We start from the raw sequence: 16,762 nt of genomic DNA, 5'->3' as shown, positions 1-16,762 counted from the left end.
AATTTTTTTGTGTTTTTAGTAGAGAAGGGCTTTCACTATGTTGGCCAAGCTGGTCTCAAACTCCTGACCTCGTGATCCACCTGCCTCAGTCTCCCAAAGTGCTGGGATTATAGGTGTGAGCCACCACGCCCAGCCAATTTTTGTATTTCGTGTAGGGTTTCATCATGTTGCCCAGGCTGGTCTTGAATTCCTGGGCTCAAGTCATCCTCCTGCCTCGGCCTCCCAAAGTGCTGGGATTGCAGGCATGAGCCACCGCATGCCCCACCAACATTTTCATCAATCTATCAATACATAATTCATGCAACTATGGTCAATACATTACTTTGTTATGTATGTCTTATTTAAATTGTTGATTCGTTCACACTGAACTTAGGGCCAGCAGCACTATACCTTGCATCTGAATGAAGCTTCTCTCACACACATCACAGCCCTCTTGCACTTAGGGACACTCAGCAGCCCTTCAGCACTGTGCTTGGGGGTCATTTTAAGCAGCAAAACCCCCCATAAAAAAAAAAAAAAGTAAAAAAAGCCATGGCATTAAATACAGCATAAAAATGACATTTGTTTACAGTATGAGGCTGAAACAAAAAGGCAGAGTGTCACTTTGTTCAACCTCAGCAGAGAATGTGCGCATCAAAGTTTCTCCCCACCCCACATGCGTGTTTGCAAATAACCATGAGAAAGTGTTGCGAGTAGTGATTTTGGATTGCAAATATGTTTTGGGGAGTGGGTAAATGGACAAATAGAGAATCTACAAATAGGCCGGGCACTGTGGCCCATGCCTGTAATCTCAGCACTTTGGGAAGCTGAGGCGGGCAGATCACCTGAGGTCAGGAGTTTGAGACCAGCCTGGCCAACATGGTGAAACCCCATCTCTACTAAAAATACAAAAATTAGCCAGGTGTGGTGGCACACAGCTGTAGTCCCAGCCACTCAGGAGGCTGAGGTATGAGAATTGCTTGAACCTAGGAGGTAGAGGTTGCAGTGGGCCACGCCACTGCACTCCAGCCTGGGCAACAGAGCGAGACCCTGTCTCAAAATAAATAAATAAATAAAAATAAAATAAAATGTAGTACAGGCCATTGCAGGCCGTGGATCATCCCTGTAATCTTAGCATGAGGATTACAGGAGGATCACTGAGCCAGGAGGATCACTTGAGCCTAGGAGTTTGAGACCAGCCTGGGAAACATAGCAAGACCTTGCCTCTACAAAAAATTTAAAAATTAGCCAGGTGTGCTGGCGTGTGCCTCTAGTCCCAGCTACTTGGGAGGCTGAGGCAGAAGGATTGCTTGAGCCCAGGAGTTCAAGACCAGCCTGGGCAACACAGCAAGACCCTGTTTCTACAAAATATAAAAAATTAGCCAGGTGTGCTGGCGTGCGCCTCTAGTCCCAGCTACTTGGGAGGCTGAGGCAGAAGGATTGCTTGAGCCCAGGAGTTCAAGACCAGCCTGGGCAACACAGCAAGACCCTGTTTCTACAAAAACTAGAAAAAAAAATTAGCCAGGAGGCTGAGGCAAGAGGGTTGCTTGAGCCCAAGAGGTGGAGGCTGCAGTTAGCTATGATCGTACCACCGTACTCCAGTCTGAGTGATGGAGTGAGATCCTATCTCAAAAAAACAAAAATTATAGTGCATATGAAATGAAAAAGAACATTGAGTTACATGTAAAAGGGTGCTAGGCTCTAGGTTTAGAAGAGTAGAAATGGTTGTTTTACTGACGTGAGTGCCTGGGTGGGACATCAGGAATGTGTTCTAGAGAATTCTTCTTCATGGTACCAGATGGTCCAGAGCAAAATGGGATGTCCAGCATCGCTGGAGTCATCCACTAAATGTCAGAGGGGCCTCCAATCACTGTGATAACCAAAAGCACCCCACCTATTTCCCATATGCCCCCTGGGGAACCAGAGATAGGGTCCCACTGTTGCTCAGGCTGAAATGCAGTGGTGCCATCATAGCTCACTGCAGCCCCAACCTGCTGGGCTCGTGATCGTCCTGCCTCAGTCTCCTGAGTAGCTGGCACTACAGACGTGTGCCACCACACCTGGCTAATTTTTGCATTTTTTGTAGAGACAGGGTCTGACTCTGTCACCCAGGCTGGAGTGCAGTAGTATGATCATAGTTCACTGCAGCCTCAACTTTCCTGGTTCAAGCAATTGACCTCCCTGATGGGTGGCTCTGGTCCATCTGCTCGGGCCTCACCCACACCCAGGAGCAGGTGCTCAGTACCTACTCGCTAAAGTCAACTGAACTCCCCAAAGCCTGGGAGCTGCACGGCTCAGAAGTGATGGCTGAGGATCAGGACTGTTCAGCTGCTCCCACTGGGCTGCATGGCACTCACGTGTGTATCTGTCCTTCTAGAAAACCCTGGATGACCTACAGGCTGAGGAGGACAAGGTGAACCACCTGACCAAGAATAACAGCAAGCTGAGCACGCAGATCCACGAGGTAATACCCGTTGCCATGGCCGCCTTTACAACTCCAAGGCCAGATCCCTCTGGGGGCACAGGGTCCGAAGATAAGTTTTAAGAACTGAACCAACACATCCCCCAGGGCGTGAGGGCCCTTCTGATGCCACAGCTAAAGGATCGGACCCAGTCTGGTTCCTTCTTGCCTTCTGACCTCAGTCTCTCCTCGTCTACCTTCTCTTGCTGTTCTTGTCTCCGTAGCTGGAGGATAACTGGGAGCAGGAAAAGAAAATCCGGGCGGAGGTGGAAAAGGCTCGTCGCAAAGCTGAGAGTGACCTGAAGATGACCATTGACAACCTCAATGAGATGGAGCGTTCCAAGCTGGATCTCGAGGAGGTGGTGAAAAAGTATGTCTTGTCGTTCATTCGTTCTGTCCGTCACAATTGTAGCAATAGCTGGAGCTGCCTGGAGGGCGCCAGGAGCCAGTCACTGTACGGAGGGCCTCACATACATTCATGCATGTCCCAAGCACCTGCCAGGCATGGAAGATATGCAGAGAGGTAGGGGCTGCCCTGTCCACAGGCAACACTCAACGTCACACAATACCTGGTGGGCACTGGAGAGGAGGCGAGCACCACTATCCCAGGGAACACTGAGGACTCAGCAAGGCAGGGAGGCATCATAAAAGCCTGTGACCAGGTCGGGTACGGTGGCTCATGCCTGTAATCGCAGCACTTTGGGAGGCCAAGGCGGGAGGATGGCTTTGAGGCCAGGAGCTCAAGACCAGCCTGGGCAATGTAGCAAGACCTTGTCTCTACAAAAAATACAAAAATTAACTGGGCACGATTGAGCCAGCCTGTGGCCCCAGCTACTAGAGAGGCTGAGGTGGGAGGATCACATAAGCCCAGGAGGTCAAGGCTGCAGTGAGCCATGATCATACCACTGCACTGCATTCTGGGTGACAGAGCAACACCCTGTCTCAAAAAAAAAGTGTCACATTAGTAAATGTGTGAATGAATGAATGAATGATGAAATGCTTGAGGAGCTCATTCAGGGGTCTAACTGTTCTGTAGCGTGAGACCTTCTGGGCTGTCACCACAGAAGGCCAGAAGGGGCTGGGAAGTGCGTGCGTTTCGGCAGGTTCAAGGCCTCCTCTGGCAGCCCAGGCGCCATTCCCTCACCAGCTCGCTGGTCTGCCCTCAGAGCCTTTCCTCAGGAGACCAACCCTTCCCTTGCAGGAGGGATTTGGAAATAAACTCTGTCAACTCGAAATATGAGGATGAGCAGTCTCTGAATTCCACGCTGCAGAGGAAACTGAAGGAGCACCAGGTATGTCTAGGACCAAGAAGCATGAGCTCTCTGTCAGAAATGCACTTCTCTGAACCCCTTGTTCGCATCAGCTACTTGGTGGCTGAGGTTTCCTGAGGAACGAGAGTGCCATAGAGTCCTTGGAGATCGACCCATGTTCCCCTCACTAGGGGTGAAATCCAAAGTCCCTACCATGGTTATGAGGCCCTCCAACTGCTCCCCGCCTGACCTCATTACCAAGTGTTTCCCTCCACTCTATCCAGCCATGCTGGCTCCTGGCTGGGTGTCACGCATGCCAGGCCCCCTCCTGCCTGCCCCGGGGCCTTTGCGTGTGCTCTCTGGGATCTGCCTCTCTCTGCTTTTGACAGTGGCTCTCATATTCTCACATCCCTATTTTCCGTCCTAAAAGGCTAAGGGGCTAACTTACTAACTTTGCCTGGGAGAGATGAATCCCCTCCCTTCTCTGTCTGCTAGGCCCGAATTGAAGAGCTGGAGGAAGAATTAGAAGCTGAGAGGGCCATGAGAGCCAAGGTAAATGAAATATGTTTCCCCTTCTTGAGTCAAAAGACGTAACGGCAGCCATACATCCAACCATGGATAGAAACCTCCTCTAAGAAAACCAGTAGAGAAGGCAGGTGTCCAGTTAAAAAGTCTAGTTGCTTCTTGAGCACCTGCTGTGTGCCAGGGACTGAACTGCACATTCACATTAATCATTACGTGAAAGGCAGATGCTTTGTGTGGCTTGAGTCCAGAGGAGAAGAGGCTGGTTCTACCCGGGAGAGATGGGGGAGGGAACACTTGACCTCAAAGATAGAATTCAACAGGTAGACGCAGGGAGGAAGGGCTGGGCAAAGGGAGTAAAATAGCACCTACCTTCATTGGGATGAAAGTGTAAACAGAGAAAGCACGTGTTCGCAAGAGCAGAGCATGGAGGGAGGCTTGAGGGTGGGGATCCTACACGGCATGAGCCCAGAAAGCTGGTGGGAGACAAATCACAGTGTACCTAATCCCAAATTCAGCCAAATTGGACAGGTGGTGGGTAGGACGGGCACTAATGCCCACCCAGTGTGGGGAAGACAGTGTCCTTCACTGATGACAGGCAGGGCACAAGGCCCCCAGGCACAGAATCCTTGCTTCTCAAAGGTGAAGCAGTCATCATGCTCTTTACTGGAGAAAAAGGAGCTCTGGGTGATTATCACTGGTATCATTAAATCTCATCCCATGGCCAGGCACAGTGGCTCATGCCTGTAATCCAGATACCTTGGGAGATCAAGGCAGGAGGATCAGTTGAGACCAGGAGACCAGCCTGGGCAACATGGTGAAAACCCATCTCAACAAAAACTTTAAAAATTAGCTGGGTGTGATGACACGTGTCTGTAGTCGCAGATACTTGGGAGGTGAGGTTAGAGGACTGTTTGAGCAAGGCAGGTGAAGGTTGCAGTGAGTCAAGATGGTGCTGCTGCACTCCAGCCTGGGCCACAGAGGAAGGCTCTATCTCAAAACAAAAATTTTCATCCCAGGTGGAGAAACAACGCAGTGACCTGTCCCGGGATCTCGAAGACCTCAGTGACAGGCTGGAGGAAGCAGGTGGAGCCACATCGGCTCAGGTACCCATCCCAGGGGGCCCAGAAACCCCCAGCCCTGCCTGCATGTAGGGAGAAAAAATGCCGGACTGTAAGCAGTGGGATCAAGACCAGTTCATTCTTGCTAGGTTCCTGAGACAGACTTGAGGAGAAACCAATTAATAATTTAAAAATGAGGCCTGGAGCAGTGGCTCACGCCTGTAATCCCAACACCTGGGGAGGCAAAGGCAGAAGGCTCACTTGAGCCCAGGGGTTTCTGACCAGCCTGGGCAACACAGCAAAAGCCCGTCTCTCAAAAAGAAAAAAAAAGGTAGCTGGGCATGGTGGCACATTCCTGTAGTTCCAGATACTCAAGAGGCTAAAGAAGGAGGATCACTTGAGCCCAGGGAGGTTGAGGCTGTGGTGAGCCATGATGGCACCACTGCATTCCAGCCTGGGTGACAGAGCAAGACCCTGTCTCTTGAAAACAAACAGAAAGAGTTTGCTACTCACAGTTCCCAAGAAGCCAGGGCATAGCAGGCCACGCAGGGCCAGAGAGAGGCACTGAGGCTGGTTAGGAGGCAGATGGCCGGGGAGAAATGTAGGCACAGGCCTTTACTCTGGCTCCCATGGGAAGGAACAGGTGAAACAGGGTGAACAGGCTCCTGACTGGCCAGTCTGGACAGTCTCAGTGGACTGTGGAGCTGATCCTAGTTGTCGGTACCTGGACCTGGAGTGATTAGGGCAGGAATATAGTGAGTAGAAATCTGAGAGCCCAGCCAGGTGCGGTGGCTCACGCCTGTACTCCCAACACTTTGGGAGGCTGAGCCAGGTGGATCACCTGAGGTCAGGAGTTCGAGACCAGCCTGGTCAACATGGTGAAACCCCATCTCTACTAAAAACACAAAAAATTAGCTGGGCATGGTGACAGGCACCTGTAATCCCAGTTACTTGGGAGGCTGAGGCAGGAGAATCACTTGAACCCAGGAGGCGGAGGTTGCAGCAAGCCGAGATCATGCCACTGCACTACAGCCTGGGCAACAAGAGTGAAACTGCTTCTCAAAAACAAAAAACAAAAAACAAAACAAAACAAAAAGGACATCAGTCGTTAGCTTAGGGCCCACCCTAATCCAGTATGACATCTTAACTAGCTCCCTCTGCAAAGACGCTATTTCCAAATCAGGTCCCATTCACAGGTACCCACGGTTAGGACTTGAGTATATCTTTTTGGAGGGTACAATTTAACACACAACACTCCCTAAACAATTCCTGTGGGCAACCCCCGCCCCCCAAAGGCTAAGCATTGGCATTTCAAGCAGGACTTCTTTTAGCGAGGTGCGGGAAAATCAGGGAACCACCGAGCAGCTGGGCGGTGTCCACCCCAAAAAGGCTGGCACTGGCCATTTCTGCTAAGCCGCTCCTCTTCTACCCCAGATCGAGCAGAACCGCAAGCGGGAGGCTGAGCTGCTGAAGCTGCGGCGGGAGCTGGAAGAGGCCGCCCTGCAGAGTGAGGCGACGGCCTCCACACTGCGCAAGAAGCACATGGACTCCATGGCCGAGCTGACAGAGCATGTGGAGAGCCTGCAGAGGGTCAAGTCCAAGTTGGAGAAGGATAAACAGGTCATGAAGGCCGAGATTGACGACCTCAGTGCCAGTGTGGAGACGATACAGAAGTCCAAGGTGAATAACCTAACTGTAGGCCGGGCACAGTGGCTCACTCCTGTAATCCCAGCACTTTGGGAGGCTGAGGCAGGAGGATCGCTTTTGAGAGGCCAGGAGTTGGGGACCAACCTGGACAACATAGCCAGACCTCATCTCTTCAAAAAACAAAATTACCCAGGGATGGGAGCATGCGCCTATAGTCCTAGCTACTCAGGAGGCTGAGGCAGGAGGATTGCTTGAGCCCAGGAGGTTAAGACTGCAGTGAAATGAATATCATTGCGCCACTGCACTCCAGCCTGGGCAACAGAGCGAGACCCTGTCTCTAAAATAAAATAAAATAAAATAACCTGCCGGTCACAATGGCTTACGCCTGTAATCCCAGCACTTTGGGAGACTAAGGCAAGCGGATTTCCTGAGGTCAGGAGTTCGAGACCAGCCTGGCCAACATGCTGAAACCCTGTCTCTACTAAAAATACAAAAATTGCTTAAACCTGGGAGGCAGAGGTTGCAGTGAGCCGAGATTGTGCCACTGCACTCCAGCCCGGGCGACAGTGCGAGACTCTGTCTCAAAAAATAAAAATAACCTGTGCTTCAATTTCTTCATCTATAACATGAAGACAATTGTCATAATCCCCACCTTAGAGTGCTATTGTGAGGGCTGCAATAGTTTCTGGCACATAAGAAATGCTCAGTAGGCCAGGCACAGTGGCTAATGCCTGTAATCCCAGCACTTTGAGAGGCTAAGGCAGGCAGATCACTTGAGCCCAGTTCAAGACCAGCCTGGGCAACGCATTGAAACCTTGTCTCTACACAAAATAAAAATAATTAGCCAGGTATGGTGGCATGCACCTGTGGTCCCAGTTACTCAGGAGGCTGTGGTGAGAGGATGGCTTGAGCCTAGGATGTCAAGGCTACAGTGAGCTATGATTGCATCTACGCACTCCAGCCTGGGTGATAGAGTGATACCCTGTCTCAAAAAAAAAAAAAAAGAAAAGAAAAGAAAAGAAAAGGCAATGGTGAGCCATTTGGGGTTTCTGAGACAGGGGCATTCTAGAAGGACTAGGCAGGTAGCCTGGGAGGCACACAGGAGGAACAGGGCAAAAATTAATGGGGAAGTAGGGAGGGCTTGGCCTCCCCCACCTGCAACTTCCCCACTGAGTTCATCCTTCCTGAGCAGATGAATGCCGAGGCCCACGTCAGAAAGCTGGAAGACAGCTTATCAGAAGCCAATGCGAAGGTGGCAGAGCTAGAGCGAAACCAGGCAGAAATCAATGCCATCAGGACCCGCCTCCAAGGTGAGCCCTCTCCGCCCTGAAGCTTGCTAAGGAGCAGTGCATGGAAAGGAACTGGGATGCTCAAGGAAACAGAGCTTTCTTGGCCTTGGAAGATTCCCATCCAAACCCCTCGTGATGAGACGAGGAGATTTTATTCCACCTGCTGAATATTCCAAGTAACATCTTTACAATGCAAAACAGGGAACACAATTCAATGCATTTTCGTATCCGTTCTCTCACCTTCCCGGTGAGATCAGCAGGAGAGGCATTCATGCTGACAAAATACAATTTTCAAACATTTTTAAACATGACCCACATACCAATAGAAAGCGAACATGTGTCAAGGGTTTATTTAACTCCTTAATGAGGGAACCAGAAAAAATGGTAAAACTGCCTTCAAAGAGCATTTGAAAGGCAGAGATTTCAGCTGGGAAAAGAAATGCTAAAATAACTTTGCTGAGTTAGATGCAGAACTAGTTAATATCCTATAGGACAATAATACTGTAACCTCAGGTTTAGTTTAGGGTTTGTTTTCCCCCCTGCCGGAAGAAACACACCTTTGTCATAGAAATGCATCTTTGCATCTCTGTAACAAAAATAATTGGCAATTTATCAATGTATAAGTCGATTTCTAACTTTGCAGAAGCTGTGCTCTAATAACACAGGGGTAAACAGTAAGTCAAACAAAGGCACATTTCCGTAGAGAACTAAATAGTCTGCAGGTGGGCCTGTTAGTGCTCCGGTGTAACATCAAGAGAACTTGCAGGCACCCTTTCGCCTTATTTCTCACGTTTGGAATTCTTTGACAATATCCTGGCTGGGTGCGGTGGCTCACACTTGTAATTCCAGCACTTTGGGAGGCCAAAGCGGGAGGATTACTTGAGGCCAGGAGTTTGAGAACAGCCTGGGCAACATAGCAAGAACCCTATCTCTACAAAACAATTTTTTTAAATAGCTGGGTGTGGTGGCGCACACTGGTGGTCCCAGCTACTTGGGAGGCTGAGGCAGGAGGATCGCTTGAGCCCAGGAGTTCAAGGTTGCGATGAGCTATGATTGTGCCACTGCACTCCAGCCTGGGCAACACAGCAGGACTCTACTTCAAAAAAAAAAAAAAAAAAAATCAATATCAGGCTGTGCGCAGTGGCTCGTGCCTGTAATCCCAGCACTTTCGGAGGCCGAGGTGGGCAGATCACTTGAGGTCAGGAGTTTGAGATCAGCCTGGCCAATGTGGTGAAACCAGGTCTCTACTAAAAATACAAAAAAAAATTAGCTGGGCGTGGTGGTACATGCTTGTAATCCCAGTTACTTGGGATGCTGAGGTAGGAGAATCACTTGAACTCGGATGGCAGAGGTGGCAGTGAGCCGAGAGCACGCCACTGCACTCCAGCCTGGGTGACAAGAGTGAAACTCAGTCTCAAAAAAAAAAAAAAAAAAAAAAGGCTGGGCGCGGTGGCTCACACCTGTAATCCCAGCACTTTGGGAGGCCGAGGTGGGCAGATCACGAGGTCAGGAGATCGAAACCATCCTAGCTAACACGGTGAAACCCCGTCTCTACTAAAAAAAAAAATACAAAAAATTAGCCGGGTGTGGTGGTGGGCGTCTGTACTCCCAGTGACTCAGGAGGCTGAGGCAGGAGAATGGTGTGAACCCAGGAGGCAGAGCTTGCAGTGAGCCGAGATCACGCCACTGCGCTCCAGCATGGGTGACAGAGCGAGACTCCGTCTCAAAAAAAAAAAAAATATATCAATATCCCCACTTGATGGATAAGAAAAGTGAAGCTCAGTAAGCTCAGTGACTTACAGGGTAGAACTGGAAATCCTTGCTTTTTCTCTCGGGCTCATGAACTTCTTCCTGGCCTCTGGCTCCAGTGATCATCCCACAATTGACAGGAGTGTAGGTTCTGGAATGGTGACAAATACGTTTTACAAAGGAAATAGTCTCTGTCCCACTGTTTCTCCAAACTCCTCCACTGCATCTCCTGACATGTAGGAGATGGGGGTTTCATTATGTGAGGCCCCTAAGTCCATGCAGGTTACCTGGATCTTGGTAACCCTTGAGCACTTGTCTTTCTCCTGGGCTCACTTAATTTGGAGGCTAGAGTGGTGATCCACCATGCTACCCATTCCAGTTCCATTGGCCAAGTCACCATATTTATTGGGTACTTTAGGAGCAATGCCCTGGGGAACTTAGGATCTGGCTGGGGAACCAGTTCTTCATCCAATATTTCTTCCATTCCCTTCTCACCCAGCTGAAAATAGTGAACTGAGCAGGGAATATGAGGAGTCCCAGAGCCGGCTCAATCAAATCCTACGGATAAAGACATCTCTGACGTCACAAGTGGATGATTACAAGAGGCAGCTGGATGAAGAGTCAAAGGTTGGTTTGGGGGTGGGGTCGTGGTGGAGACAGCTGCCTCCTTAAAGTTACAGGTTACAGCTGGGTTTGGTGGCGCATGGCTGTAATCCCAGCACTTTGGGAGGCCTAGGTGGGAGGTTCGCTTAAGGCCAGGAGTTCAAGACCAGCCTGAACAACACAGCAAGACCCCCCCCAACCCCCACTAACCCCATCTCTACCAAAATAAAAAATAAAAAAGTTGGCTGGGCGTGGTGGCTCACGCCTGTAATCCCAGCACTTTGAGAGGCGAGGGTGGGTGGATCAGCTGAGGTCAGGAGTTCGAGACCAGTCTGGCCAACATGGCAAAACCCGGTCTCCACTAAAAATATAAAAATTAGCTGGGTGTGGTGGTGAGTGTCTGTAATCCCAGCTACTCGGGAGGCTGAGACAGGCGGAGGCGGAGGTTGCAGGGAGCTGAGATCGCACCATTGCACTCCAGCCTGGGTGACAAGAGCGAAACTCAGTCTCAGAAAAAAGAAAAAAGTTTCCAGGTATGGTGGTGTACACCTATAGTCCCAGCTAAAGAAAGTTACAGATTATGAAGATGTCAAAGGAGCACAAAAAGCATTTGATATCGTAGCAAGTAAAAAAGCTAACTACAAAACTGTAGGATGTGATGTGTACAACTAAATGAAATTACATATCCTTGTGGACAATAATAGAATGAGAAGAAGTCACAGGATGAAAATTAAAACCCCAGTGGTTTGGATTGTGGGACTGTGTATCTTTTCCCCCTTTCACCTGCCATCACTGCTGCTCCAGTGTTATGTGTATCTAAGTGGTGGCCCTGTGGGCTGCGGAAAGCCCCCACGGCCCCTGACACGCGGGTCCCCACAGTCTCGCAGCACCGCCGTGGTGAGCCTGGCCAACACCAAACACGACCTGGACCTAGTAAAGGAGCAGCTGGAGGAGGAGCAGGGAGGCAAGTCGGAGCTGCAGCGCCTTGTATCCAAACTCAACACCGAGGTCACCACCTGGAGGACCAAATACGAGACCGATGCCATCCAGAGGACAGAGGAGCTGGAGGAGACCAAGTGAGTGTGGTCCTCCTGCTGGGAGAGCCAGGTGGGCTGGGCAGGTGGCAGTGGGGGCCTCACCACCATGTCAATCACTGCTACGGCCAGGGCCAAGCCCAGGAGAAGGACGTTCACAGGCTCCTTTAAGAGGAGGACAATGTGTGTGGACAAAGGAGCCTGCTCTGTGGGCCAGAAATGGTGGCTCAGGCCTGTAATCCCAGCACTGTGGGAGGCCAAGGTGGGAGGATTGCTTGAGCCCAGAAGTTCGAGGCCAGCCAGGGCAACATGGTGAGATCCTCATCTCTACAAAAAATTACAAAATTAGCCAGGCATGGTGGCATGTGCCTGTAGTCTCAGCTACTTGGGAGACTAAAGTGGGAGGATTGCTTGAGCCCAGGAATTGGAGGCTGCAGTGAGCAATGATCGAGCCACTGCACTTCAGCCTGGATAACAGAGAAGGATCCTGTCTCTAAAAAAAAAAAAAAAAAAAACTACAGAAGTGGACACCTGAGGAAATAAGGAGGGACATGGAAGTGGGCCTCTCTCTGGTGTAAAAGGAGGCTGGCCTGGATGCCTCTGGGCCCATGCACTCAGGGAAGCCCTGTGAGTGAGCCACCCTGGGTCAGGAAGCAGAGGGGATCCATGACAAGTTAAATCAAAGAACATGGTCAACAAACTCCTCTATAGACTTTTCTGGATTCTCTGAAAATATAATCAGATTTTTTCTTGTATAAAGCCAAATTAGACAGAAAATGGCACATGTGCTCTAAGTGTTTCCGGGATCCCAGCCTGCTGGCTGGTCCCGTCCATCCACTGAAATTTCTGCTAATATGATAGCAAATAAGGCATAGTGACTTCCAGCTGATGCAATACTTTCATCTAAAGCTCTAAGCTCTTTTTTACCTTGAGCCTAAATTTGCCTTCCTGTGACTTCCACCTCTGTCCTCCAGGTCTTTGCTATAGAGGCTGCTGGGTACTGCCTAGTGTTCCCCCAAGGCTCCCACTCCTGGGCTAAACCTAAATCTCAACCCCTAAGCTTGTCTCTGTCCCAGACACCCTCAGGGCCCCTCCATCCCCTGGCTTAGACCTTTGCTCCTGTGTCCCCTTCTCAGAGAGTCTCCCCTGAGTCTGTATTTGACACTATCACCCCCTCCCACCTGGACTACCTGTCCTCTTCCTGGCTCTATTTGTCACTGCAGTGCTTATGTTCTATAGGGCATGTATTGCGTGCCCCGTCCCAGCTCCAGAACAAACATTTCATTTGTTAGGGCAGGTATCCTAGCCTGTTTTATTCAGTGCTGCATCCCTAACACCTGCAACAATCCTTGGCCCAGAGTAGAGAAAGTGTTTGTTGAATGAATAAATGAGAGAGTGAATGGGCAGCTGTGGCTGTCCTGTAAACACTCTGCATCGTTTCCAATGTTGACACCAGAGCTTAGTACCATGCCCACCACACTCTGACCCTGGCAATGTGGAGGTGGTGCCTGTGAGCGCCTGGGTTTCCTTGACAGCCCCTCTGGCCCTCATTTGCAGGAGGAAGCTGGCCGCCAGGCTTCAGGAGGCAGAAGAAGCAGCTGAAACCGCCCAGGCCCGGGCCGCCTCCCTCGAGAAAAATAAACAGAGACTCCAGGCAGAAGTTGAGGACCTCACCATCGACTTGGAGAAGGTCAGAGGGTCAAATGCTTAAAGCTGCCTATTTACCGGGGCAGAGAGCCCACAGCAGGGCGAGGGCAAGGCTGTCACACGTCTGGGGTCATCAGGAAGAAACACATGGTTCAAGAAGTTGCAGCGCAGGGGTGCCTTCAGGAGCTTGCTGGACACGGCTGCCGCTTGAGCACGCGTTCATGAACTCTTCCGAGATCTAAGAGCACAGTGACCCATGCCTCTAATCCCAACACACTGGGCGGCCAAGGCAGGAGGATCACTTGAGCCAAGGAGTTCAAGACCAGCCGAACAACACAGGGAGACCCTATCTCAAAAGAAAAAAAAAAGAGATGGAGTTTGGCTCTTGTTGCCCAGGCTGGAGTATAGTGGCGCAATATTGGCTCACTGCAACCTCCGCCTCCTGGGTTCAAGCAATTCTCATTCCTCAGCCTCCTGAGAAGCTGGGATTACAGGTACCCGTCAACGCGCCCAGCTAATTTTTTGTATTTTTAGTAGAGGCGAGGTTTCATCATGTTGACCAGGCTGGTCTCGAACTCCTGACCTCAGGTGATCCACCCGCCTCGGTCTCCCAAAGTGCCGGGATTACAGGTGTGAGCCACTGTGCCCAGTCCCCCAAAATTTTTAAAATAAAAATTTAGCCAGGTGCGGTGGCATATGCCTGTGGTCCCAGCTACTTGGCAGGCTAAGGCATGAGGATCATTTGAACCAGGTGTTCAAGGCTGCAGTGAGCTATGCTTGCACTGCTGCACTCCAGCCTGGCAGACAGAGTAAGACACTGTCTCAATAAACAAATAGGGCCATAAGCAGGGTAAAATTTGCCCTGAAAGTTACACGATGCAGCCGGGCACAGTGGCTCATGCCTGTAATTCTAGCACTTTGGGAGGCCGAGGCAGGCGGATTGCCTGAGTTCAGGAGTTCGACACCAGCCTGGGCAACATGGCGAAACCCTGTCTGTACTAAAATACAAAAAATTAGCCAGGCGTGGCAGCAGGCACCTGTAGTCCCAGCTACTCGGGAGGCTGAGGCAGGAGAATCGCTTGAACCCAGGAGGCGGACGTTGCAGTGAGCCAGATCGTGCCACTGCCCTCTAGCCTGGGCGACAGAGCAAGATTCTGGCTCCAAAAAAAAAAAAAGCAAGTTACATGATGCACCTTCCCTGTTCCCCTCTCTCTTCCACAAACTGTATCCCATATACTTTGCGTGGCTAACTATTCCTACTTGCATCCCTGGTTCAAACTGAGTTGCCAGTGTCTATGAGAATTAAATAAGATTTCCACTGGCCTACACCTCCCTGGTCTTGGTCTAGATGGAACCATGATTCATGCTGGCTGTGAGGGGCCATATGCAGCCCAGTACAAGAATGTGCCGCATGAAGTGGCCTCATAGGTAGAAGGTCACATCCATATGAGAGGTTTCAGAAAAAAAGTTCTGGCAAGGTGGTTCACCCTTGTCATCCCAGGACTTTGGGAGGCTGAGGTAGGAAGATTGCTTAAGTCCAAGAGGCTGAGGCTACAGTTAGCTATGATTATGCCACTGTACTCCAGTCTGGGTGACAGAGTGAGACCTCATCTCTTGAAACAAAAAAAAAAGGTTGGGCACTGTGGCCCATGCCTGTAATCTTAGCACTTTGGGAAGCTGAGGCGGGCAGATCACCTGAGGTCAGGAGTTTGAGACCAGCCTGGCCAACATGGTGAAACCTCATCTCTACTAAAAATACAAAAAGTAGCCGGGTGTGGTGGCACATGCCTGTAGTCCCCTCTATCCCGGAGGCTGAGGTAGGAAGATTGCTTAAGTCCAAGAGGCTGAGGCTACAGTTAGCTATGATTATGCCACTGTACTCCAGTCTGGGTGACAGAGTGAGACCTCATCTCTTGAAACAAAAAAAAAGGTTGGGCACTGTGGCCCATGCCTGTAATCTTAGCACTTTGGGAAGCTGAGGCGGGCAGATCACCTGAGGTCAGGAGTTTGAGACCAGCCTGGCCAACATGGTGAAACCTCATCTCTACTAAAAATACAAAAAGTAGCCGGGTGTGGTGGCACATGCCTGTGTAGTCCCAACTACTCAGGAGGCTGAGGCAGGAGAATCGCTTGAACCCAGAAGACAGAGGTTGCGGTGAGCCGAGATCACGCCACTGCACTCCAGCCTGGGTGACAGAGTGAGACTCTGTCTCAATTAAAAAAAAAAAAAAAAAGTCCTGAAACTCAAAAAGGTTTTGCTACCCCACAAAAGAAACAAAGCAAAACTTTACAAAAGCTAATATAGCACAACAGCAAATAGTTGCCAGGGAGTTATGAGAAAGATGAACTCTATAGAAAAATAAAGTCTAAGAATAGTCTGTTTTGAGTTTATGTGTAATGTATATTACTACATTACAGTGAAATATATCAAGAGGAGTTAGGCCAAATGTCATAAATCTGGGAAGGCCGCTGTGGCCCAAACTCCTCATTTGACACCTGAGAGAATTCTAACCTGGGAAAATAAGGTGGAACGCCCCAGGTCACACACCTCTTGGTGGGGGGGGGTAGTTTTAGAACTGGCATGCAGCTCTTTGCAGACTCTCTGTTCTGTGCTTCTGCCATAGGTGTTGAATTACATTCCAATTCCCAAGGAGTCCGTAGTCTCAGGAGTTACTGGAGAAAGGGAAGGAAGGAAGAGAGGTTGGTGGGGGGTGGGAGGAGGGGACAGAGGCAGGGAGTTCGGACCCCTAGAGGCCATTTCCAACTTTCCTTAGGCCAATGCGGCAGCCGCTGCCCTGGACAAGAAGCAGAGGCTCTTTGACAAGATGCTGGCTGAGTGGCAGCAGAAGTGTGAGGAGCTGCAGGTGGAACTGGATAACTCACAGAAGGAGTGCCGCATGTACATGACGGAGAGCTTCAAGATCAAGACTGCCTACGAGGAGTCTCTGGAGCATCTAGAGTCCGTGAAGAAGGAGAATAAGACCCTGCAGGGTGAGTCTGAGGGCAGGTGGACGGGATGGGCCTGTAGGGATGGGGACACAGCCAGAGTCCCCTTCGTCCTGAGCACATCATCAGTTGAGTACCTGGCACATAGTAGGTGCTCAATAAATGTTTGTTGACTGACTAGCAAGTGCTTTGCAGAAGCACTTCAGCATTCAGCAGTATAACTTTAGGCGAGTTGCTCAATCTTTCTGTGCCTCACTTTCCTCATCTATAAAATGAGGAAATAGCTGGGCATGGTGGCTCATGCCTGTAATCCCAGCACTTCGGGAGGCCGAGGCAGGAGGATCACTTGAGGTCAGGAGTTCGAGACCAGCCTGACCAACATGGTAAAACCCTGTCTCTACTGAAAATACAAAAAATTAGCTGGGCATGGTGGCAGGTGCCTGTAGTCCCAGCTACTTGGGAGGCTGAGGCCGAAGAATCGCTTGGACCCAGGATGTGGAGGTTGCAGTGAGCCAAGATCATGCCACTGTACTCCAGCCTGGGCAATAGAGCAACACTATGTCCCAAAAATAAA

The 16,762-nt window shown here is 50.2% G+C and overlaps 1 protein-coding gene across 1 annotated transcript in view; it reads left to right on the top strand.

Moving 5' to 3' along the window:
* Positions 1–16,762, top strand: part of LOC105543757 (myosin-7-like) — a 91,276-nt gene that overhangs the window by 60,669 nt on the left and 13,845 nt on the right. Inside the window, exons 22-32 of the mRNA XM_011985834.1 lie at positions 2,357–2,443; positions 2,665–2,810; positions 3,642–3,732; positions 4,186–4,242; positions 5,232–5,318; positions 6,708–6,953; positions 8,113–8,230; positions 10,458–10,585; positions 11,441–11,637; positions 13,153–13,285; positions 16,017–16,233. Coding sequence (XP_011841224.1) covers positions 2,357–2,443; positions 2,665–2,810; positions 3,642–3,732; positions 4,186–4,242; positions 5,232–5,318; positions 6,708–6,953; positions 8,113–8,230; positions 10,458–10,585; positions 11,441–11,637; positions 13,153–13,285; positions 16,017–16,233 — 1,507 coding nt within the window. The remainder of the gene's footprint in view (positions 1–2,356; positions 2,444–2,664; positions 2,811–3,641; positions 3,733–4,185; positions 4,243–5,231; positions 5,319–6,707; positions 6,954–8,112; positions 8,231–10,457; positions 10,586–11,440; positions 11,638–13,152; positions 13,286–16,016; positions 16,234–16,762) is intronic.

Source organism: Mandrillus leucophaeus, unplaced genomic scaffold (assembly GCF_000951045.1).
Source record: "Mandrillus leucophaeus isolate KB7577 unplaced genomic scaffold, Mleu.le_1.0 Scaffold29, whole genome shotgun sequence".
Classification (NCBI taxonomy): Eukaryota; Metazoa; Chordata; class Mammalia; order Primates; family Cercopithecidae; genus Mandrillus; species Mandrillus leucophaeus.
The sequence above is the reverse complement of the archived record's forward strand: the minus strand, read 5'-3'. Positions and strand labels throughout refer to the sequence as shown.